Source organism: Barbus barbus (genome assembly GCF_936440315.1).
Source record: "Barbus barbus genome assembly, chromosome: 29".
Classification (NCBI taxonomy): domain Eukaryota; kingdom Metazoa; phylum Chordata; class Actinopteri; order Cypriniformes; family Cyprinidae; genus Barbus; species Barbus barbus.
This window is the reverse complement of record NC_136757.1, coordinates 5,665,622-5,689,395: the sequence shown is the minus strand read 5'-3', so window position 1 is coordinate 5,689,395 and position 23,774 is coordinate 5,665,622. Positions and strand designations below refer to the sequence as shown.

The 23,774-nt window shown below is 36.8% G+C and overlaps 1 protein-coding gene across 4 annotated transcripts; it reads right to left on the bottom strand.

Annotated features, from left to right (window-relative positions):
• Positions 1 to 23,538, bottom strand: LOC306849167 (KAT8 regulatory NSL complex subunit 3-like). 4 transcript variants are annotated; one of them, XM_079384020.1, is made up of 22 exons: positions 23,335 to 23,532; positions 21,793 to 22,072; positions 19,848 to 20,018; positions 19,624 to 19,714; positions 17,933 to 18,118; positions 17,690 to 17,821; positions 16,931 to 17,047; positions 16,632 to 16,730; positions 15,956 to 16,027; positions 15,792 to 15,866; positions 15,512 to 15,669; positions 15,375 to 15,438; positions 14,969 to 15,157; positions 14,291 to 14,447; positions 13,725 to 13,802; positions 8,488 to 8,667; positions 7,005 to 7,092; positions 5,884 to 6,008; positions 4,592 to 4,680; positions 4,262 to 4,463; positions 2,156 to 2,238; positions 1 to 774 (listed from the first exon to the last, which is right to left on the bottom strand). In XM_079384020.1, the coding sequence occupies exons 2-22, from the start codon at positions 21,999 to 22,001 to the stop codon at positions 772 to 774; spliced, it is 2,568 nt and encodes an 855-aa protein (XP_079240146.1). In that variant the 5' UTR covers positions 22,002 to 22,072; positions 23,335 to 23,532; the 3' UTR covers positions 1 to 771. The 4 variants fall into 4 exon arrangements, with proteins under 4 accessions (XP_079240146.1, XP_079240148.1, XP_079240147.1 ...); XM_079384022.1 differs by having other exon boundaries at positions 21,715 to 22,072; positions 23,335 to 23,521; XM_079384021.1 differs by lacking the exon at positions 13,725 to 13,802 and having other exon boundaries at positions 23,335 to 23,538.
• Positions 23,539 to 23,774: the final 236 nt, after the last annotated feature.

Here is a 23,774-nt window from a genome sequence, read left to right as displayed (position 1 = left end):
ATATCACAACCTTTCAATTTAGTTAAGCGGGACATGATGGAAAACCAGGACAAGTGGTTTTAATAGTAGCGTGCCCACGGGAAATTGTGGACTGAAGAAACGAGATGGAAGGAACAGGCAATATGGACGATGCAGGGACGATGTTCATCCAGAACACCCCAGCAACACCCTACGAATGAAGCTTTCAACTGGGCCACGAGGGAGTCTTAATTAGGAGACGCATTATTATCCCCATTGGCACAATCATAACAGCTATTTGAAAGACAGCTACATCCTGATGTCGTGAGGAAAGATTGATGCATCGATGCATGACATTCAAAATATGAAAAAAATATATATATATATAAATCTATGAAAAAACTCATGTCATCTTCTAAACGTCTTGAATTTATTATCAGTATTTTGACAGTTAATGATCCATTTCTCTCATGCTCTTTATGGCTGTGAGGAAATAAAGCACAGGTTCTGCTGAGGTTCTGTGCAAAACGTTTAACAACAAACCTTTCTGCCAAAATCAAACAAATATGATTAGGACAATTGCCCATGATGTTAAAAGAATAAGGGAAATAATATTAATTTAAAAAAAAACAGACAAATGAATAAGTCAAGTTTTCAGTCCATGTGTGCAAGAAAGTGTCAATAGATGGCGCTCTTGCAAGGTGTAAGGCAGTCTTTTTAGTCTTCAACCTGGGTTTCTGTGTTTGATTCCTCTCGGTTCATCTTTTGGATGATCATTGGAAGTGTGAATGATGCCCATTTCAGAGTTTCTGGTCACTGCAAGATAAAATATTGATTGATCACATGACCATAACGATATAATACAGTACTCTGGATGAGTGCACAAAGACAACAGATGTATTTGTTTAATATAAATCATTACATTTTTTACATGATTTGTAATAATAATAATACATATTAATGAGAATCACATTGGGTGACCCATATAACAATAATTGTGAAATTATAAAGATAATTACAAATAAACCCTCAAAACTAAAACAATACAGTGATGTGAATTTAGTAATAAATTTTGGATTTCAACAAAATGATTATTTTGGTGAAATATGACATTCATTCATTCAACAGTGGCTGTTATTCCTGTAATACCTCTAAAATACATCTCTACAGAGTTTACTGAACTAAAGTTACGCTGTGGTCAGTGCAGTCGTAGTATTTTTATAACTCACAAGCATTCTTAATGAACCAAACCACTATGAATACCTAAGCTGATCCAAAACAAAAATGACAAGCATATAATTATGCTCTTTAGAGTGATTAAGCTAATAATTACACCTCATCTCTCTGCATGGTCAGTGAGACGGTTACTACAGCAACCGCTCTGACTACACACTGCAGAGCGAGTAAACATCATCTGACAGGGAAAAAAAGGATAAACTCCCCTAAACGGACTAATCAATGCTAATGAAAATCCTAAATGACTTTGATGAGCTCCTCTAATTTGTCGAGCGTGAGTCAAAGCAGAGGGAGGCCTAAAGCCACGGTGAAGCGACCTGCTGTTCTGTTTGGCTCTGCTGTGTGTGTATGTGTGCGTTTTTGTGACAAATGAGGAAATACATTTGTATAATGACATGGGTATGACAGGTATTACAAGGAGAAGGTGAGTTAGGACATTGGCCCATGTCCCCACTTTTCAAAACGCTTATAAATCATACAGAGTGAGGTTTTTTTTGGAGAAAGTTTCCTGTGAGGGCTAAGTTTAGGTGTAGGGCAATAGCACATACAGTTTGTACAGTATAAAAACCATTACGCCTAAGGGATGTCCCCACTTTTCACAAAAACAAACGTGTGTCTGTGTGTACTTGTTTATGCTACATTGTGGGGACCCACAAGGATAGTAAAACCTGACATTTTTGATATTGTGTGATATGCGGTCCCTACAAGGGGAAAAAAAAAAAAAAATATATATATATATATATATATTATAAATAGTAAATGATGTTTATCTGAAAGTGTAAGAATTCAAACAGGTTTTCTGTATGGGGTAGGTTTAGGGTTAAGGTTGGATTAGGGGATAAAAATATAGTTTGGTCAGTATAAAAATAATAGAAGTCTATGGAAAGTCCCCACATTCACAGAAGCCTAGCGTATGTGTGTGTGTGTGTGTGTGTGTGTGTGCCGACGGCGGGGCACTCACCTGGTGGTCTGGTGCGCTGTGAGCGGGAATTCTGCTGGGCTGTCCGCGCAAAGTCACCGTGATAGTGGTGGGAGCTTTCAGTCCTGCACACAATACACACATATTTCTGTTTTATGGGGACTTTCTATAGACATAATCATCGGTTTCACAGACAAGGATTAAACCTGGTCCCTGGAGTCGTTTCAACTGAAAGAACCTTGCACTGACTGATCTTAAAATATCTCAAGATGGACACCACACCAGTAATGTTTATTGTTGTTGTTGTTTTCTAAGGCACGTTTATAAAAATGACTTAAATATCCTAATTGAACTGTGGCCTAATCCTGGTTTAATCTAAACCCTGACCTGTGAAACCTGAGTTTCATGCTGTGCAAACCAATAACCCTACCCCTAAACACAACCCTTACTAACTTCCTTTACATTTTCAAAAAACATCACGATTTATAAGCGGTTTATCCAAAGTGACTTCAAATAATGACAATGGAAGCAATCAAAACCAACAAATGAGCAATAATATGGAAGTGCTGTGAAAAGTTTCGGTTAGCCTTTTTTTTTTAATAATAAATGAAAAGTAGATGGAATAGAAATACAATAGAGAATGCTAATGTTAGAGGGTCATATTTTATAATTCAAAAAAAAGATAAAATAGAATTAGAATATAATTGACAGTGAGAATTCACCATACTCATATTTAAAGTGTAATGTTTTGTCTAACTTGTAATGTGATAAAGCACATTCACCATAAACAAGTAGTGAATAAATTAATATTTGTCTACATGAAGCAGGTGAATGCAACTCATAAGAGCGACAAAGGTGATAAAATCAGAATTATTTTTTTTAATTCACCTCCTATAAAGCCTATAGTAAAAAATACAGTTAACTATAACAACAGAAACTAACAATTTTGTTTATCTTCTTTTAGAGGCATTTCATAATTTATATGCACTTTTATCTCCTATGAAAGAGCAAAACAGGCCATTCGGTTCATACTTTTTAGTTTTAGCTCCACCAATATTAAAAGACTTACCTAATAAAAATGAATCCCTGCTGATTTAATTATTTTGAAGCGTTTAGTCCAACACATTCCAGTATTTGATCCCAGTTTTTTTCATGTGCATAATCCATTTTGTGAACAATAATCATCCCACGTTTGTGGGATGAGACTGCTTTGTGATGAGGTGTCAACTGGGAGTTGCTTAATGAGCGTATGAACAGTAACACTATACTATTATATACTACATAAATGATACTATCACTGTTAAACATGCTATATGCTATAATAATGCTGGTCATCTAAATACCATTTAGTTTGCAATGTGAACCAAAAAAATCTTGTCAATTAGATCAATTCTGTTTGCTGCAGAGTATACGCTACCTAACATAAAAGTACATAACGTATACAGTCCAACACTTAGTATTGCATTTGACCAAACAACTATATATTAATAATCCATAATTAGTTTTTTGGTTTTGTTATTTATTTGAACTGTATTTACATAATGTAAACTGCTGCAAAAATAAAGAACACTTGTGCATGCAGTTAGGAGATGAAAAAAGAAAACAATAATAATGACAAAGAAAAATGGTTTGCTGTTGGGGATTTAATGAATGTCTTTGTGAGTAGAGCAAGCCTTATGATTGACATACTCCTCATCCAACAACAACAAAAAACAGGTAAACAAATAAAACCGAGAACAGAAGCAAACAGAAAAATGGAACATACAACAGCGAGGTGGTCACATTAAGCACAAGTGAAGCTGCTGATGTGGGAATTGATCAAGAGTCATTTTTACAGCACTGCCATATAAATATTCTGGTCCTCTGGACATAACAGCCGTTTGAGTAAAAGGTCGACCCCTAAAATGAACAACTTGTGTAAAAAGTACATTAGTTTGTAAGCTGAACCAACCAAATATTGTAGAAGATCACCCAATAAAGCTCTTTACGTGCATTTAAAAACAGTACAAATCTACACAAACGTTTATGGTACATATTTACATGTTTCTCATGGACTCGACCTTTGACCTTACAGCTACTCTAGTGTCCCTACTCATCGCGGACGCCTCTGTTTGGATCGCTGTGTCATCAGCGGCGACGAAGACGTACCCGTGCTCTGACTGGAGACATGGGCCAGTCCTGGCAGACTACTGGCTAGTTTGGCCAGGCCGCCGTTGGTAAGGAGCTGGTGGATGGCTGTGGTTTTGGTTATCCCAGCTCCTGTCGACACGACCGGCACCGTCCGCACGAGTGTGCCGCTGCCACCCGAGCTCAACACCTGCCCCTGACACTGCGGCTTCCCTCCGGACACCTGAACAACACCACACACAGACGGGAGCGGCTCAGTGGGAATTACACATCAAGTTTATTATAAAGGAAGCAATACAGGTATTAGCCAGAGATGTGTTTTTAAGCAGTATGCTGTGTGACGGCCGGCACCTGTGTGGTGGAGGGGACGCCTGGTGATTTAGTGTTGATCTCCTGCAGACTGAGGCTGAGGCCCTGCAGCAGACTACTGGCAGAGGAAGCTAAACACACACACACACAAAGAGTCAGAAAGTTTTAAATTTAGTGTTAATGCAGCATTGCATCACTTTCTCACCACTGGATGCTCTGCAGTGAATGGGTGCCGTCAGAATGAGAGTCCAAACAGCTGATGAAAACATCACAATAATCCACACCACTACAGTCCATTAGTTAATATCTAGTGAAGCGAAAAGCTGCATGTTTGTAAAAAAGAATCCATCAAGTTTTTTCTTTTTTTTTTTTTTTCTTTCCAACCATTGCTTCAAGTAAAATACAAGTTCTCTATGCATAATATTGCTTTCTCCAGTGAAAAACGTCTGAATCAGGAGAGAAATAAGCATGAATCAAGCACCATTTACAAGTTATAAAAAGTCCGAAACCATTATAAACAAATATTTTGGTGGATTTTGATGTGAGAGGACAAGAGCGGAAGGACTTTTTTCACTGGAGGAAGCGTTATTATGGATTACAGAATATATTTTGGACAGAAGTGATGATTTGAAGTAAAAATGATGGATTTGTTTCTTAGAAACACAGCTTTTTGTTTCACAAGATGTCAATTTTGTTGGTGTTTGGACTCATTCTGACGGCACCCATTCACTGCAGAGGATCCAATGATGAGCAAGTGATGGAATGCTAAATTTCTCCAAATTTGTTCCCATGAAGAAACAGCAATTTTTTCATTTTTGCATGAACTATTCCTTTAAAGTGCAGTCACATTTACTTTTCATTTTTACTCTGTGAAATTTAATGGGCAAATTTGAGCAAATTTTGTGGATGTCCACTCATGGCTTATTTGACTTGCTTATTCATAATAGTATCTATTCTATTATCATACTATTATATAATTAGCATGGCGCATGGTAGCCAGGATTAGGTAAAACAAGGCAGAAAGTGTCCTTTTTAGAGAAAAGATAAATGGATTTAAACTCCTGACATCTGGCAACCCCAAGCAATAAAACTCAGAGCCTTGCTTTTGTTTTTTTATTTCAAATTGTTTGTTGAGAATGGTTTTTATTTTTTAAACTAGGTTAGTCTTGTCTTTTTTCCATCCACAATACTGCATGTTGATATAGTTAGAGTGTTGCCTCATCTAGGTAATCAAGGAACCTATTTTTATCATAATTTTAATAAACGAAATGAACACTGATTGAAACAAAGAGCTTTCAAATGATCTTGTTGGCAGAATGTAATGGTGGCGGCACCTTGTGCAGTGGCAGGGGCCTGAGCCTGGACAGGAGAGGAAGAACCGGACATCATGCTCCCCTGCAGGCTGTGAAACGGCCCTTCACTGGAACCCAAAGCTCCAGACACGTCTACCAAACCTGACCTGAGAGCACAAGACAATTTTGTTTTTTCTAGAAGTTTATACATAGATTATATGTATAAGTGGAAATTACAAAATACAGTGCAGATGCAGGGTAATGGATTTAAGTGCTGGAACATGATCTGATCCAATATGTGACCCTGGACCACAAAACCAGTTATAAAGGTCATTTTTTAATTTAATAAATAAGCTTTCCATTGATGTATGGTGTGTTAGGAGGACAATATTTGGCCGAGATACAACTATTTGAAAATCTGGAATCAAAAATCTAAATATTGAGAAAATTGCCTTTAAAGTTGTCCAAATTATGTCCTTAGCAATGCATATTACTAATCAGAAATTACACTTTGATATATTTACAGCAGGAAATTTACAAAATATCTTCATGGAACATGATCTGTACTTAATATCCTAATGATTTTTGGCATAAAAGAAAAATGGATAATTTTGACACATACAATATATTGTTGGGTATTGCTACAAATATACCCCAGCGACTTAAGACTGGTTTTGTGGTCCAGGGTCACATATGGCATGACATCGCATATATCACACAAATGTCACAATAAAAACAGCTATCAAAATCTTACAATTAGGCGATGTAGAGCAAGATCATCAGTACACAGGAATACAAACAGCACTGGTCATTTCCTCAAGATTAAAATCCTGTTCACACCATCATGAAAGTTCCGTGGGAAAATTTGGTGAGAACCATTTTAATTCGAGTGAACTGCTGTTAATGCAGTGTTCAGACCGACAGAAATCATGCAAAAAAAGCATGAAAATCCTATTTTGATTAACCTGGGTATTTCTGCTTTTCTGTAAGTGCCACTTATTGTCAGAAGGAATCTGCATTTTCATTCTATTTTGTAACACATTTGCCTGAACAGACAAACCGTATGCGAATTTCGACTACATTTTTGTGCATTTGTGTTGGTGTAAAGAGCCTTAAGAGTCTTTGTTTCTCTTGTACAGTCTGGTGTGAAAAGACAAAGTTACCTTTGTGCACTGAGAAGCTCCGACAACTCTTTGGCCCCCGATACCGTCTGACCCACTGTCAGTCCGAGGGGCTTTCCTGACAAACCCACTGCACAGAAAACACCAATACAAATGTAAACACCTGGAGGCACAGCAAGACCGTCTGAGACACATTTTCCAAATTTTATGTTCTTCGCAAGTTTTTTTTTTTTAAGTAATACTTTTATTTACTAAGGATTGCCAAAGGTAACAGTAAAGGCATTTATAATGTTACAAAAGATTTCCATTTCAAATAAATGCTGTTTTTTTTTTTTTTCATTCAAAGAATCCTGAAAAATTCATGGTTTCCAAAAAACAACTGTTTTCAACATGCATGATAAACAGAAATGTTTTTTGACAAGCAAATCAGCATATTATTATGACTTCTGAAGGATCATGTGACACTGAAGAATGGAGTAATGATGATGAAAATTTAAAAAAATACTATGGGTACCATGGGCATAAAACATAATACGGGCATATAACTCGGTACTTTTAAGGGCATGACCGAATTACATCAGCACTACCCCAGAGTACCGATTCAAATGAAATGAAATGAAATTTCGGTACCTGAGAACAGGGCTGCTCGATTAATCAAAATGAAATTGCAATCGCGATTAGGCAAAAACTGTGATTGTCATGCGTATCTTGTCAGTAAAGCAAGGTTGAACTCTGAAGAAATGAACTCTGGACCTTTTATCTGCTCACTGTAATTGGGATAATGAGGGAATAACACACACCTGGCCATGGAACAGCTGAGAAGCCAATTGTCCCATTACTTTCGGTCCCTTAACAAGTGGGAGGCACATATGCAAACTGTTGTAATTCCTACACCGTTCACCTGATTTGGATGTAAATACCCTCAAATTAAAGCTGACAGTCTGCAGTTAAAGCACATCTTGCTCGTTTAATTTGAAATCCATTGTGGTGGTGTATAGAGCCAAAAATGTTAGAATTGTGTCGATGTCCCAATATTTATGGACCTGACTGTAGTACCTTAAAAAAAAAAAAAAAAAAAGTAGTACAGGAAACTAGTTGTAAACAGTAGTGAGACATTGTCTCATAAAGGAGATCACATGTAGTGTATGCTGTGTGGATCTGACCTGTCTAAGTCTAGCTTGTACAAGCAAACATAATTAAAGAAATTGCTTAACAACAGGCCTGAAAGGCATAGTTCACGCAAAAATGAAAATCGTCAACATTTACTCTCCCTTAATTTGCACCAAACCTGTATGCATTTCTGAAGATATTTTGAAGAATGTGGGTAACAAAACAGTTGACGGAAGCCAATTAATTTTTTTCTTTTCTTTTTTACAGTAAATGACTTTCCATTTTTGGGTGAACTATAAAGTCATCAATCTGACTGAACACTGCATAAATGCATAAATCATTTTCTCATTCTGCCCAAATGCATCAATACGCCTCAGAGGCTCAGTGGGCTGAATGAGGCCTTTGTTTTCATTACCTTCCTGAGAAGTGGATCCAGCCGTGTTTCCCGCCGCATCTCCGTGGGAGACTATGGTGACTTTGATCTTGGCTCTTTTGGAGGCTTTGGTGAGAGTGGGACTAGGAGTCTGTCTTCTCTTGAGGTGGAGCCTCAGGTCGTCTCGATCCAAACCCTCCACCTGCTCACTGGGCACCGGCACTGAAACACATGATGCTGAAGGGTTAAGCACCAAGTCTCAAGCTCACTAAGGGTTCAGAAGGTGCCAATACAGGCAATCTGAAATACCGCAGAGGTCTGTGGGTACAGATTAAGATTCTTTCAATGCACATTTAGTTTGCAAAGTAATTTCAACATCAGTGTTTGGTTTGTGTGAAAGATGCTTTCTGAACTCTATTGCAAAACATGAAAATGCACTCGAGATTGCTTAACAACAGGGGTGCATAGTTCATTGGAGCATTGAAGGGATAGTTTACCAAAAAATGAAAATTCTGTCATCATTTACTCACCCTCAAGTAGTTCTAAACCTGTATGAATGTATTTGTTGTGCCGAACAGAAAGAAAGATATTTTGAAGAAAGTTAGTAACCAAAAATAAAAACACTATGGAAGTCAATGGTACCCCAGAACTGCTCTGTTTCCCACATTCTTCAGAATATCTTCCTTTGTGTTCAGCAGAACAAAGACATTCATACAGGTTTGGAACTACTTGATGGTGAGTAAATGACAGAATTTTCATTTTTGAGGGAACTATCCCTTTAAGTTCACAATTTTAGTATGAAAAGTATCTGGCCTTATTTGCAGAAGTGAATCAGTATTAAATGGCGCTTTTCCACTGTGTGGTACGACTCGGCTCGGTTCAGAACAGCACGTAACGGCTCAATTCGGCTCGGGTTGTATTTCCACTGCAGTTTAGTACCGCTTTAGAGTGGGTGGGATATTTCACGTGTCGTTATAGTTGCGCCGCCTCTACTGCTGTGACTCATGAAAAACTTTTTAATTCCGCGTCGCTCCATTAAGCTCTCGCTGGATCCGCTCCTCGCCTATCAACGAGAGGATCGTCTGCATTCCCTCAACATACAATGAACAGAAAAGAAAGGTGCACTCATTCAAAACAGTTGAGTTCGGACCTTCGCTGGCTGTGCTGATTTAAATCTAGCGGGTCTGTTGTGTCTCGTGCTGCAAATTCAAATGACGCAAAAAAAAAAAAAAAATCCAATTCACACAGGATCCTTTGCATGGATGGACCATCACATATATTTTATGCAGGTTACAATGCACGCTAGAAGATCTAACAGCTTATATAAAATAAATCATAAATGATGCAATATTAACTACATTTTTTCATTAGGCAGACGATTTAATTTGTGTGTGTGTGTGTTCACCTTAGTAATGGGCGATATAAACGATATGCGATATAAACGATACAAAATTGGCCTACGATAGAGATTTTAATTCTATTGCACTATCGCGATAATGCATGTTGATGACGCAATCTACCCGCGAAATTTAGAGCAACGACCTGCAGCCGGCTGCAACGCATCATCATATTCGTCATCTTGAATAAACATGGCTGAAAGCGTCAGCGAAACAGAGGAGCTCGTGAAAAAGACTGGTGCATAGGGTGACCAGACGTCCCGAAAAATTCGGGACAGTCCCGAAATCTAAGCTGCTGTCCCGAATCCCGCTCTAATTGTCCCGAAAATTATACTGAAGCAAAATCTTAAATAGTTATTGTCTGATAAAACATAAAAAAACTGTCCGTGGAGCGAGGGTGAGTCATCCTGCAGCCTGGCAACCAGCCCCCGCCGGCTGCTCATTGGCTGCAGCATCTTGTTTTTTTTTTTTTTTTGGTTCATTAACTTCAGTTTGAAGTATAAAAATAGCCTAACGTTACTTCTATATTATATAAAATTATATGTATATGTAGGCTACTTATATTAATAAAAACATGATTGGTTCAGTCACTTTCGTTTGAAAGTCATTATCTTTATTATTCATTATTCATTATTGAAATTACCAGGGCCATAACTGTTTACTTGTGTAAGGACTTAAGAATTTTCCTTTATTTAAAATAGCCATGCCTAATACTGGAAGTATATCCCTAATTCAGTGTCCGTTCCTTTATTAACAAGACACCAGTTTTAATTTCATTAGGACAACACAATGTTTAAAACCAAATGCGTTACCTTAGGCTGCAGGTTTGAAATATGTTTTTATTTAAAGTATCTGTGCATTACACAAAATAATTTTCTTTGCCTAATTAATACTGGAAGTATTTTCAGTACAGTGTATGTTCCTTAACTAAAAAGACACCAGTTTTTTTGTTCCCTGCAACTTGGGTGGCATTTAAGAACCAAGGACTTAAGTGTAGTGCCTTTTAGAAGGAAATATTTTCTTTTATTTATCTGCAACATTGTGTTGTATAATTACAGTTTTGCTTTTGCACAATAAATGTTATCAAAACGACATACAACATTTCTTTATTTCTTAAAAAAAAAAATACATTTAGCAGTTTGGTTTTCCTAAGGGTCTATGTAACCTGTTCTGAAATGGTTCTACTATAATTTATATATCGCAATATATATCGTTATCGCAAGAGGCTGCAATGTATATCGCAATATGAATTTTAGGCCATCCCTAGTTCACCTGATCGGGAAGTTGCAGTGACAGAAACGGTGACATTCCAGATAAAGTTTAAAAGGAGTAAAGCCTCTGTTAATGCTATTGAGTAGGCTAATATGGCCAAAGAAAATATTTTGTTTTATTAATAAAGGTTCATAGAGCGGCCGTGATCAGCTCCGGTGCTCGTGCCAAAGCCTGCGCTCCGCAGACGCGTGCAGTGATCTCTAACGTCACTGAATCTGCTGTTAAAAATGAAGCATACATTCATAGTATCATAATGCAAAACATACACGACATATTGCAAATTTTTCATTGTTTCTTGAAATGTCATAGGATTTCCACACTGGTGATGACTGCAGCATATGTCCCCATGCATCATATACGCCGCCACACGTTGACGTCATCAAATTGTGATCGGTACATGAGATCGGCCAAAAGTATGAGTACCGATCGAGTCATAAAATGTGAATATCGGCCGATACCGATCTCTGGCCGATCGATCGGAGCATCCCTACTTTATTTTCTACCTTTTTGATTATTTCCTTCATTTTTTGATAATAAATGCCTTTCTGAAGTGATGTGACATTTGATAAAAGTTTCCAAAAAAAAGGAAAGGCGGATTCGAACTCTGGTCGATCACGTCAAAAAGACTGCGAGTATGCGCTTTACCACTTACGCCACTGGAGCCGTTGTTAAATAATAGTCTTTTGTAGTGTTGACCAGCCCCAATCACTCATCGGTGGGTGGAGTAAGTGTAAATAGCTTCTGCTAATAAGGCAGGCTATTTGCACTTAGTTTAAAGAGACACTCCCAGGGCTCGACATTAACGCTTGTCCGGGACAAGTGAATGTTTTGGACGGGCAAGTGAAAGAGAAATTTACTTGCCCAATCGGACAAGTAACTTGAAAATGTCAATACCAAAAACAATAATAACTGCCTTTATTTGTGATATAGCCTTTGTTATAGAGCTGTGCGATATATATCGTTTGCGATAATAACGTAATTGTTATTTGAACGATGTGCGATTTGACATTATCGATTATATTGCAAGAATCAAACAAAACACACCAACGGAGTGCACGCATACATTACGATTACGTAAAGAAGTCTAGTAGGTTAGACTAGCACACGTACGAGTGCGTTCTTTCACTGTATGATTCAGTATTAAAATGCATAAAGAATGATCAGAAAATTCAAGATATGGGGCCAGAAAATGTATCTCTCATTTCATATAAGTTAAACAATATAACATGAAGATCGAGCGCCATTTTCTTTTCTTTTTTTCCTCTCCAAATCAGCATGATTTCAAGTGTGATTTTATACAACAGTTCAATAAACGAAGTTAATATTAAGAGACTTACATTTTAGACACCATATTGCCTGTTTTTGCTCTTTCGCCAACAGAAATAATTCCAAACACAGCAACAGCACAGTTTTGCATCTCTGAGCAACATGACGGTGTTTCGTTCCTGAATGAATCAACCGTTTAAATGATGCTGTTCAATCGCAACGACTTGCTTATTAACAGTGACATGACGCCACCTGCTGGCGGTTTTAACTTTACATTTACAGTATTTTTTTTATATTTCAAATAATTTCAAATGACAGTATTCAATGTTTTATGTATCAAAACATTACTTATTCATTTGTAACTGCAGGTTAAAGCATTCCACGTCCCTCAAAGCTGCACTAACAGTGGGTAAATATATCTATTCCACTTCAGATGCAGCTTCTGTGTTTCCGCTGCATTGCAAAGATGGATTTTGTTGATACTGATTTATTTAGTAACAGCCCAAATGTCTTCTACTAATTGACTGATTAAACTTAACTCTAATTAAAAAATGTAAAATGTACGTTTGAATATGAAAATTCATATATAAAAATAAGTAAATATTAGCATTTTATTTTTAAGTTTACTATAAAATAATTGTATTTGTATTTAATATAAACATTTAACAATTTTTTTTTAAATAATCACACTATTATTTTGTTTATTTAATTTTAAAAGAAAAATCTAACGAAAACTAAATGTGACATGCTCACAAAATCGACTACATATACTCTGTAAACACTATACTATGTTTTGTATAACTACAATAAATAATTATATTTATAACTCAATTTAAATTGAAAATGTATGTTTTATACTCAAATGACAAATTTAACGACATAAGAATGCTTAATGTCAAGCTTAATTATTAAAAAAAAACAAAATAGGCCTATGCGATTTATCAGTCAAATAATACTTTTAAATGTTTTGAAGGGTCAAAAACCAAACAATGCACCTGTTCTGTTAGGGAAAATAACAAAAAACATGAGAAAAAGAAAATAGTTTTTTTTTTTTTTTTAACCCTCTCCCACTGATTTAAGATGCATTCTGCCAAGAAGAATGTAAGTTTTCAAGCAGTCATTACTTTAAGCATTCACTATTGCTAGTGTCTTTAGCAAACACAAGCTGGTGAAACAGTAAAAGTGGCGTCACTATTGCTAGTGTCTTTAGCAAACACAAGCTGGTGAAAAAGTAAAAGTGACGTATGTGACACAGACAAGACAAACAATTTTTAGTAGAGAAGGACAGATGAAAGGGGCAGACTGATGGAAGACAGAAGGAAAAAGAGAGGGAGAGATACTCACCAAAGAGACATGATGGGCTGCCAGGAGGAATGCTTTTCCTCACCAGCATATTATGTTTCATAAAAGCAGCGAACTGAGCTGTAGCGAACGGAAGACAAAGATGGAGAGAGTGAAGAAGGAAAGTAGAGGGGATAGAAAAGACAGCAATCACACATAACATTACTGCTTGATGGGATTTGAGACTCTCCTCAATACAGGGAAGACGTAACTGTAAATCCCAGAGGGTTAACGTTAGCTTTTCAACTGTAAACTGCGTAGCCCTTAACATGCACAAGCATCGGCAAAACAGCTCAGGGTTAAAAAAGGCCAATCAGGGGTAACAGTAATGCAGATACACACAGGACACACTCTCGTGTTCAAAAACAAAAATAGAGTTAAAGGCAGGGGACAAGAGACACATTACTACTGGTTTTGTTATGAACAATGTATATTGTATAAGGTTGCCAGTCATATATTTCGTGCATTTGTATCCCACCAGGCAAAACAACCTTAGCACCACAAATTACAGCACATACAAAAATGCATCCTGTGTGTGGGGTTCTGGGGCTGAATCTGTGTTTACACACCTTGTGCTTGCTTGTGTGTGAGCACAGTTCCTGAGCGCTGCATGTGGGTCTTCAGCAGCTGTGTGGCAGTAATGAGACTGGATTTCTGAGCTGGAGAAAGCCCGACCATCTTGGGTTTGGGACTGGCTGTAGGACTGCTGCAGACACTGGACATATCCTGCAGGGGAAACATCATTGAGGTCTGAATTACTTCACATGATCCACTGCCTCTTTATATTAACTAAAACAACATGTTCTGATTGGTTTTAGGCAGGTTACTATGTGGTTACTAGAGTTTTTAGGGCCCTATGAATTCCGTGATGTGGAGAAACACTGAATTCTCACTGCATACCACAGTTTGCAGAATTTTGGATGAATAAAATAAAAAGTAGAGCTGTACACTTTTATCAAAATAAATAATCTAATAATAATCATTATTATTTTTATTACTTAAGGAATAATCACATTTTGTTCCTCAATGTCTTTATTTAAAGAGTGCATCTCTGTTCTGCAGTACTTTGCCAAAGTACAGAAAAAAAAAAAAAAAGGAATTCAGGGAAAAAAAAAAAATGGAATTTGGGAAAAATAAAGCCGAATAGAACATAATAGAAGTTTTCTATGTAGTTGAAGATAAAGCTAACAAAGCTTACACATATCTCATGGTGTATTCAGCATTTGTTTTCAAAATAGTATTCTTACTTCTGACCCAGATGGGGAGATAGGTACCCTCACAGCAGGTGAAGAGGGTCGTGACCTCTCAAGGTCAAAGGGAAGCTCACGACGTGGTTTCTTCTTCTTCTCTGCATCCAAATCTCGAGTTTCACCAGAGCCGTGGCCATGGCTCTCAGTACGGGTCAAAACTCCTGTCAGAAAATCAACTATCTCATCCTGAAAACAAAGGGAAAAAAAGATTGTTGCTAAAGAATATAGAGGGCACACAAGCCCGAGCACGCATCAGAGCGAACTTTTAAAATTCACTTTCACTAAAATTAGACTTTAGCTGGTTCTGGCCTTTATTTTCACTCTGAATGGCACGTGAACTCATGCTTAACTGATCTGAATACTATGCTTTTAAATGTGGCGAAGAGAAGTGAGAAGTACTGACTTGAATGCAGCGATCTACCATGGTCTGCGTCAGGCCTTCTGTCTTCATCTTAGTGGAGTTGATCCTGTAAACAAAGCCGAATGCTTTCAACCAGTCTAAACAGACATGTCTAAACACACATGTTTGAAGACACAAACCTCAAGTTGTCATCTGACCCTCCAACAACTACCATGCTGTTATCAGCCTGAATCTTCTCCCTGAACTCCTCCATGTTCTCAGGACTGCACTGAAGAGCGTTCTGACCGACCACAAACAGCACTGGAGTCTTCATGTCCAACAGCGGATCATCAACATCCTGACAAACACAATACAAACTTTATACTTCAGCCAGCAATGTTAAATGTATCTGCTAAATGTTTTCATGCTGCTCATCATGGCAAAAAGCAGTGAGCAACTATGAACTGTGTTTCCTCTTACCCCTCGGGGCCCACTGACGGTTTGGAGAGGGAAACCCAAACACACAACAGCAGTCACATACTCCATAAGGGACACCTGGACGCAAACACAGAGCTCTATGAATTCATCAGTTTACAGCCGATCATAGACGGCAAATCAGAAAACTAATGTTAAGAGAGACTTACATGACAAGAGATCAATGACCCCACATTCCAGCCCACCAAGATGATCGGCTTGTGAGGAAAGTGACTGTGAACCTAGAGCAAAAATAAACAAATCTTTAAATACACCTCATGATTGATTTATTATTTGCCATGTCATCACTCAACACAATGACAAATAATAAACAAATCTGTGCAGAGTTTTAAAAATATATAGAGAAACTACAAAAGGAATTGTAAATTGATAATTTTTCCTTTTTGTATCATTTACAATTCAAATATGCTGGTGAGACCTTCTTAAAAAACTGTCTAATGATAATAAATGCAGGATTTATGAATGATATACAAAATTTTAAACAATATATATATGTCTGAGATCAGAAAATACAGAAAAACCACATTGCTGGTATAAACTTAATTTTATATACTTGGTTAAACTTAATTTTAAAGTGTCCCTGTCACAGTGTATTTATACATTTAAGTACCGAGTAATATTAATTAACTACATGTTCTTACTATATGGTCAGGGTTAGGATTTGGTTTAGAGTTACTTGCTTGTAAATATGCATAATTTATTGTTATTATAATAGTAAGCGCATGTAACGTGTAACAAGGACACCTTAAAATAAAGTGTTACCATATATTTTTTCTGAAAAGCAAAAGTGTAATTGGCTAGCTGGTCCTGTGTGTAGTTTTGTACCTCAATAACTTTTCCTCTGACTGTGCCGATCATGTGCTCTAAACACTGCGTGATTCCGATGTTGGCTCCACTGCCCACATGAACGTTAATGGGAATGACCTAAATCACCAAAACACTGAACTGGTTTTATTTGAATCAGAACCTAAAAGGACTCTATGAATGAAAGAATGATAACATTAATACAATATTTTTTTGACAAATTATGCTAATCTAAATGAAACCAAGCCTAAATCAGAAATTATGATGAACACAAAATCAAAGTGTTTGTGACAGCTGTATTTGCCTGTGATTCTGCATACCTTCCCTAGACAGGAGAGCTGAGATTGCCAGAATCTCATTCGTCGAGAGGTAGAGAAGGCGGGGTTTGTTGGTCCTGAAGGGGCTATCAGGATCAGGGGGGATCCAGGGAGTTTACTCTGAAAAAATAAACACGAACACTCAGATTAGATTCAGACAGCAGATGTTTCCAGTTGAAGTCTTTTATATTACATAAATACTACCACAAACAAACAATTTGGTGCATATGCTGATATTTATGGCCAAAAAGTGAGATTCAATTCTGGTAGCTTGTAATGCAAATCAGTGGGATGTTTATATAACAGTACAGCAAGCCACTTACATCAAATGCATATAAATTTCAGTTGTCACTCTGTATCTCCCAATAAAATGTCTTAAGATGATATTTAAATGTTTGGTTTTATAATCAAAGCTCTGCAGTTTTTTGTATTGTGGGGTAAAACAAATAATGCAAACCAATACAATGATGGCTGAGAGATGAGTTATATTTGATACTCATAATTTAACATTTTTCTAAAGAAATGATGTACGGATAATTAAGTAAATCTCAGTTACTTCAGTCCAGTAAGTATTCATTCAGAGCAAAAACACATGACCCACAAACTGAAAGGCAACATTTTTACAATTAAACGAAAAGATATTGCACCTTTTATTTGCAAAAAAGGTATGGACTTCCATTTAGACGATAGATGGCATGTAGTAGTATAATACAGTACAGGGATCAGAGGAAATAAAGCATCAAAATAAAGTGCAGTACATACTGGTTTGTTGTGTGACAGCACACCCACAGCAGGGTCCCAGGGCCGCTTAAGGAGCAGAGAAAGAGCCTCAGCCCCAGCCGCTCCTGTTTTTACTGAGGATGACATCAACATCCTTTCGATCAGGGATGGTACCTAAAAGGGTAAATGTGGACATGTCACAAGAGAAGAATAAAAACAGTCTTCTGTAACCTCCTGCTATGGACTCTATGCAAACAGTGGTAATATATTAATAAAGCATCCCACCTTGCTTTTGAGTGTCTGCAGTACATCAAGGTAAGCCGCCAGCATAGCAAGACTTAAAGACTCCACAAGTGTGCTGTGAAGCCAATGTGTCAGCTTTATGTCCCAGTTGATGCTAGCCAGAGCATGGCGGACCTTACGAGCACATTTATCCACTGCTATCCTGCGTAAGACAGGTTCATTGCAGGCCTGTGAAGAGCAGAGACACAGAGAGTGAGTGAGAGAGAGCACGTCTGCATTAGAACAACCATCTATACTGTATCATGTTCCTCATTTGGTTTTATGGCAGGTCTGTTCTGACAGCAGGGACAAAAACATCCAAAAAAATCCAAATAATCATGCATAGGTAAACAAATAGGATTATCAACTTTTAAAAGGGAACAATGGATCTCATATCTTTTGTTGTTGACATTAAACTGATACTGATATTAGTAGGGCTGGATGATAAACAATATCATTTTGCGATCTTGATCAAATTTATATTGATAATGATGATAAGTTCTGGAGATTTAACAGTATCACACAGCAGAATAAAGGCAACAGCAGCCAGTATGTGCATGTCACTATTAAGTCTGCATGATCTGTGTGTCTCTGTGTGAATGAAGGGCATAGTTTCGTCTGACACACAAACTCAAACACATGTGACACTGAAAGTGTTTTCAGCGTCTGCATCTCAATATATCAGGACATGAACTTCATCTCCAGAGATGCTCTGAGAGTCACAAGCTTTTTACTGTTTTATTTTAGAAAAACCATAATCAAATATAAACATATATTAAAACGGAAAGACCTTCATCAGAACACGTCAAAGTTGGGTTTAACTTGAAGAAATTATGACAGAGATTTTACAACAATACACTAAAATGTACTTCTCAAAATAATAATATTATTTTTAAGGAATAATCATGCATTTTCATCCAAATTAATTGTTATACTTCCATTTGATTAAAATTTAAAATTTAAAAGATTGATTAAATTGTTAAAGTTGAATTATTTCATTTCATTAGACATCTTTGATAAATTAGTAATAAATTATAAAACACAGAACCTAGAAAAATAAAATGGAAACCGAAGAATTTAGAAGAAAATAAAACAGATTTCATGGGGCCATAAATTAAAATAGTTTAATTGTAAAAAAAACAAGTTATGTTTAAATTCATTGTCAATGTCTAATAAACAAGTGGAAAGCATTTCCTCCCCATTAATGAACATCATGATAAATATCATCAATATTGTATGATACGCAAAAATATATTGTGATCGAGCCTCAGTAATTTTAAATAAATGTGGTTTTACCAAATAGAGGTCTTAAGAAGACCCAAATTTGTAAAAATAATTTATTAATAAAAAAATATGACTATAGCCTAATTATTTTCTGCTGTCTGCAAATCTGTAAATTACCAAACCTAAAGTGGTAAAAAGGAGGATTAGAGAATGAATTTTACCTTCAAAAAAGGTTTCATATTTTATCAACTCGGGCTGGGTTTTTCTTTTGTTTAAAAAAATAATTTACGCACATTAGGTTTGACCAGGTACACATCTTAGGACCTGAACAGACTTCTAGTATGCACTCTAAGACCACCACTATTACAACCAGTGAACAAATACTGTCAAGCTCCTTTGATAAACAGCAGCTCTTGCATTTAACTGAACAAAACAGAGCATGCAAGTTAAACCCAGTTTTGAAAACTCACACCCTCATTGGCCAGTCTGCTGAGTCTTTCTGCCTGCAGTGCTTTCAGTACTTTATTGAAGAGCTTGTTCTGAGCCAATGACCAGCCAGCCCTAAAACAGATTGAAGAAAAGTTGATCACAAACAAGACATCTCTGAAGTAAGACGAAAACCATATTTTGATACAAACTCCCTCGTTCTCATATATCGGCAATCTTGTAGTGACCCGTCAGCAGCTTTTCTTACTTGTTGATGTGTTCTTCCCAATCATCGGGAGGAGGTGGTCCATCAGCGATGGTTCGGGCAAACAGAACGTGACGTTCACACTCGTTCATCACACTGCGGGCTTTCTGATTGTCATAGAGAGGCATTGGATTGGGTGTGACCGTCTCTACGTCGATGGAAATGTCCGAATCACTGTAGCAGATAACATCTCAACCCATTATATACTGTATTATGACTTTATATGCGTTTACTGATAAATAGATAACTAGCTTTAAAATGTCTAAGGCCCTATGATTTCAGCACATCCGCTGTTGTGCAACACCTTGTTTACCAACAAATACAATTTAATATCATTACACTTAAAAAAACCTTTCATTCATTCACAAATTGTTAATATTATGCCTTCTTTTGATTACAAACGTTTTAGATAAATTTATACACAATAATTAAAAAAACAAATTTAAATACACCCTATTAAGGTCTATTATTGTAAAAAAATATACTAAATGATTGAAATGATACAACTGCAGGAATTCAGTTAGAATAGATATGTCTTTTGATTATTAAAAAAAATAACTAAACCACTGAAATGTAAAAAAAACAGAAAACAGAATTTGGGGAAAAACAATATGGAAATTATACAGAGATAATACTGAAAAAACATAACATAGCATATGGTCCAAAAAATTTAACTTTTTATAAACTTTTAATAAATTGTTAGATTGTACAAGTTTCATGATTTAGATTAATTAGACATGCTTGATTAGTAAATGTTAGTGGTGCAACGGATCACAAAACTCATGGTTCGGATCATACTAGATCGGATATTGAGTCACGGATCGGATCAGCAAATAAAAGTTTGCTTTTCATTAATTATTAAAAGCTTACTTTAAGTACATCTGTACCCCAGCAGAAACTACTAGCTTAACTACTGTCAGTAATAAAACAAGAACAATTACACAAATTACAAGCATAGATGAACAGCATATAACATAAAATTGTAAATAAAGACAGTAACAGCAGTATTCAGGTGCAGAAATGTAAAAATTAAACCGTGATGTATTCTCCTGTTTGTGTAGATTTATAAACGATTTACCTTACAAATCTGATGAAATGGCGCACGTTGTGTTCCCAGATGAGCATTATAATAAACCCAAACTCACAACAACATGCAGAGATGAGTTTGAGACGCTCAACACATGTAAATGATAACAGTTTCTGTGGAGCTACTGTGAACGGAGCCGCTGTGAGACGCACGTGCTTAACCTACACGCATGTAAATAAAGCACATAAACTGTATTAGAACTGCATTGCATATAATTATTTAAATCGTAGCGTTTGTGAATTCACAATTATGCTTAATTATGCATTTTATTTTCATGAAATAAATAAAACAGTGGGCATTCCAGGGCTTGGCATAGCTTCATGAAATAAAATATATATCATGAAGCCTTGGAAAACAGTCTAATAATGTGTTTTATGGATTCTCGTCCGTGAAATATGCCACTTCCGGTATTTTGTCGGTTAGTCAAACAGTTAATCCGTGAATCACATGCGTGCCAAACAGTGGGGACTGGTCCGTACGGATCATCTACGATCTGTTGCACCCGAAGTAAATTTTAACTCGAGCTGATAAAAATGTAAAAACTGTAACTTGAATGCAATGTAAGTCGCTTTGGATAAAAGCGTCTGCTAAATGCATAAATGTAAATGTTCAAAAAATTAAAATACAAAAACCTGAATTTGAGAATTTATAGGGCCCTAAAAAATAAAAACTCAAATCGAAATGATAAACAGCTGATGTCATAGTTGCAAACAGGTGTTGTGAAATTTGTTTTAGGCAATCTGATCCATTAACAGAGACACATTTGAGCTCCAGAAGACATACTTGAGATGCTGGAGTTGTTGATACCAGGTGTGAAAGATAACTTGTGAAACAGATGTCAGTTACAAGTTCTTCACTCACACAGAGGGCTCCGGCTGCCGCCGTGGGGTGACGAACAGCATGCGGGTGGGCCGCGCGCTGCTGGCATCCGGGTGGGCATTCCAGGGCTTGGCATAGCTGTGGTCAAGAAACACGAGGTCCAACTCTCGCTCATGAACCGACAGCTGGAAGAGCAGGGACGTTCCCATCCTTCGAGCCGACGTCTGGAAGTCTCCTCCAGGACGGAACATGGTCCTCTAGCCCCGCACCGAGGCTCTGCGGCTCCCACAAAAACAGGACGCTTGGACCGCAAACATCAACCCTGCAATGAAACAGTTAGTCAATATCATGCATCCCGCTAAATAAAACAAGTTACAGTCTTAGAATGGGTATATTTGTAGCAATAGCCAACAACACATTGTATGGGTCAACATTATAGATTTTTCTTTTTATGCCAAAAATCATTAGGATATTAAGTAAAGATCATGTTCCATGAAAGATCATGTTCCATTCAATTTAATACTGTAAATATATCAAAACTTCATTTTTGATTAGTAATATGCATTGCTAAGGACTTAATTTGGACAACTTTAAAGGCGATTTTCTCAATATTTAGATTTGTTTGCACCCCCAGATTCCAGATAGTTGTATCTCGGCCAAATATTGTCCAATCCTAAAAAAAAAACCCATACATCAATGGAAAGCTTAACCTATTTATTCAGCTTTAAGATGATGCATAGCCCTAAATCTCAATTTCAAAAAATTGACCCTTATGACTGGTTTTGTGGTCCAGGGTCACATATGATGTATAATGGAAATAATATAGTTACAAAAAAATGAATTTGCATGCAAACTGAATGTAATGTTTTGAGACACTTAATAGCACATTACTTGCAATTAAGTTTATCTGAAGCACACTTTTTTAAAATATAGGCTACTTTTACCATTTAAAGTACACAGCAAATGCACATTCAATACAGTTAAGTACACGCTTTTCACAAATACCACAGGTCCTAGCAGTTATTCTACTTCAGTAAAGTGCTAAATTAATGAAATGGTATTTATTTTGGTAATGACAGCAGTGGCTAGTGCAAACTCACCACAGGTTTACTGTAGCAACTACAGCAGAAACGAAGTTACCATGGTAAATGCTTCTAAAACCCCAAGAACATGGTGTAAACCTCACAAACACAGTTCTTAACAGAAACCAACACTGCTAAAGTAGTTTCTAAAGCACAGCATACGGAGGTGGTTGGAGGTACGGGGCTTAGCTTTGGTAAATGACGGTAAACTGTATTTTTAATGTAATATTTTCAGTTGGGGGCCATGAGTAGCGATGTGATCCAGGCTTCATTGTGTTTGACGGCCCGCGCCACACAGTCCCTCACATTCATGCCTGTTTGCTAAGTTACCCTTGAGCTTTTAATTCACAATAAATTACCTGAAATATCCCCTGTATTGCTTGACTTATGAAGCAAAACGTAGAAACCCGGAAACGTTTAGGTGTAGTCGTTACAGTGCTATAACGTGATCTGTCAGGCTGCTAGCTCGGAGGCTAACTCGTTTCACAACAACGTTACTCACTGTTCAGTATCAGGCTCCTTTCATGTCATTTCAGTCCAAAGAACGGTCTTCTGAATAATGTAGGCACTACTGAGGGAATCGCGTTCATGCGACGAGAAAACAATAACCTCCAACAATAATATCCACTATAATGAAGGTTCAGCTACGGCCGACTGTCTTTTGTTTTACTACCGCGCCACAGCGGATCAACGGAAAACCCGGACTGGACTTCTAAAGCAAAAAAAAAAAAAACCTTTCTGGGGAAAATTATGAAAAATTATATTTTTGCTTTTACATTTTAGAGACTTAATATGAAAAAAAATTGATACTAATTTAATACATTGAAATAAATTAATACCTATTAGGTATTAATTAGTATATACTTTGTATATACTTTGTATAGTATAGTATATACAGTAGCATATCCTAATTTAGGATATGCTACTGTATATACTATACTA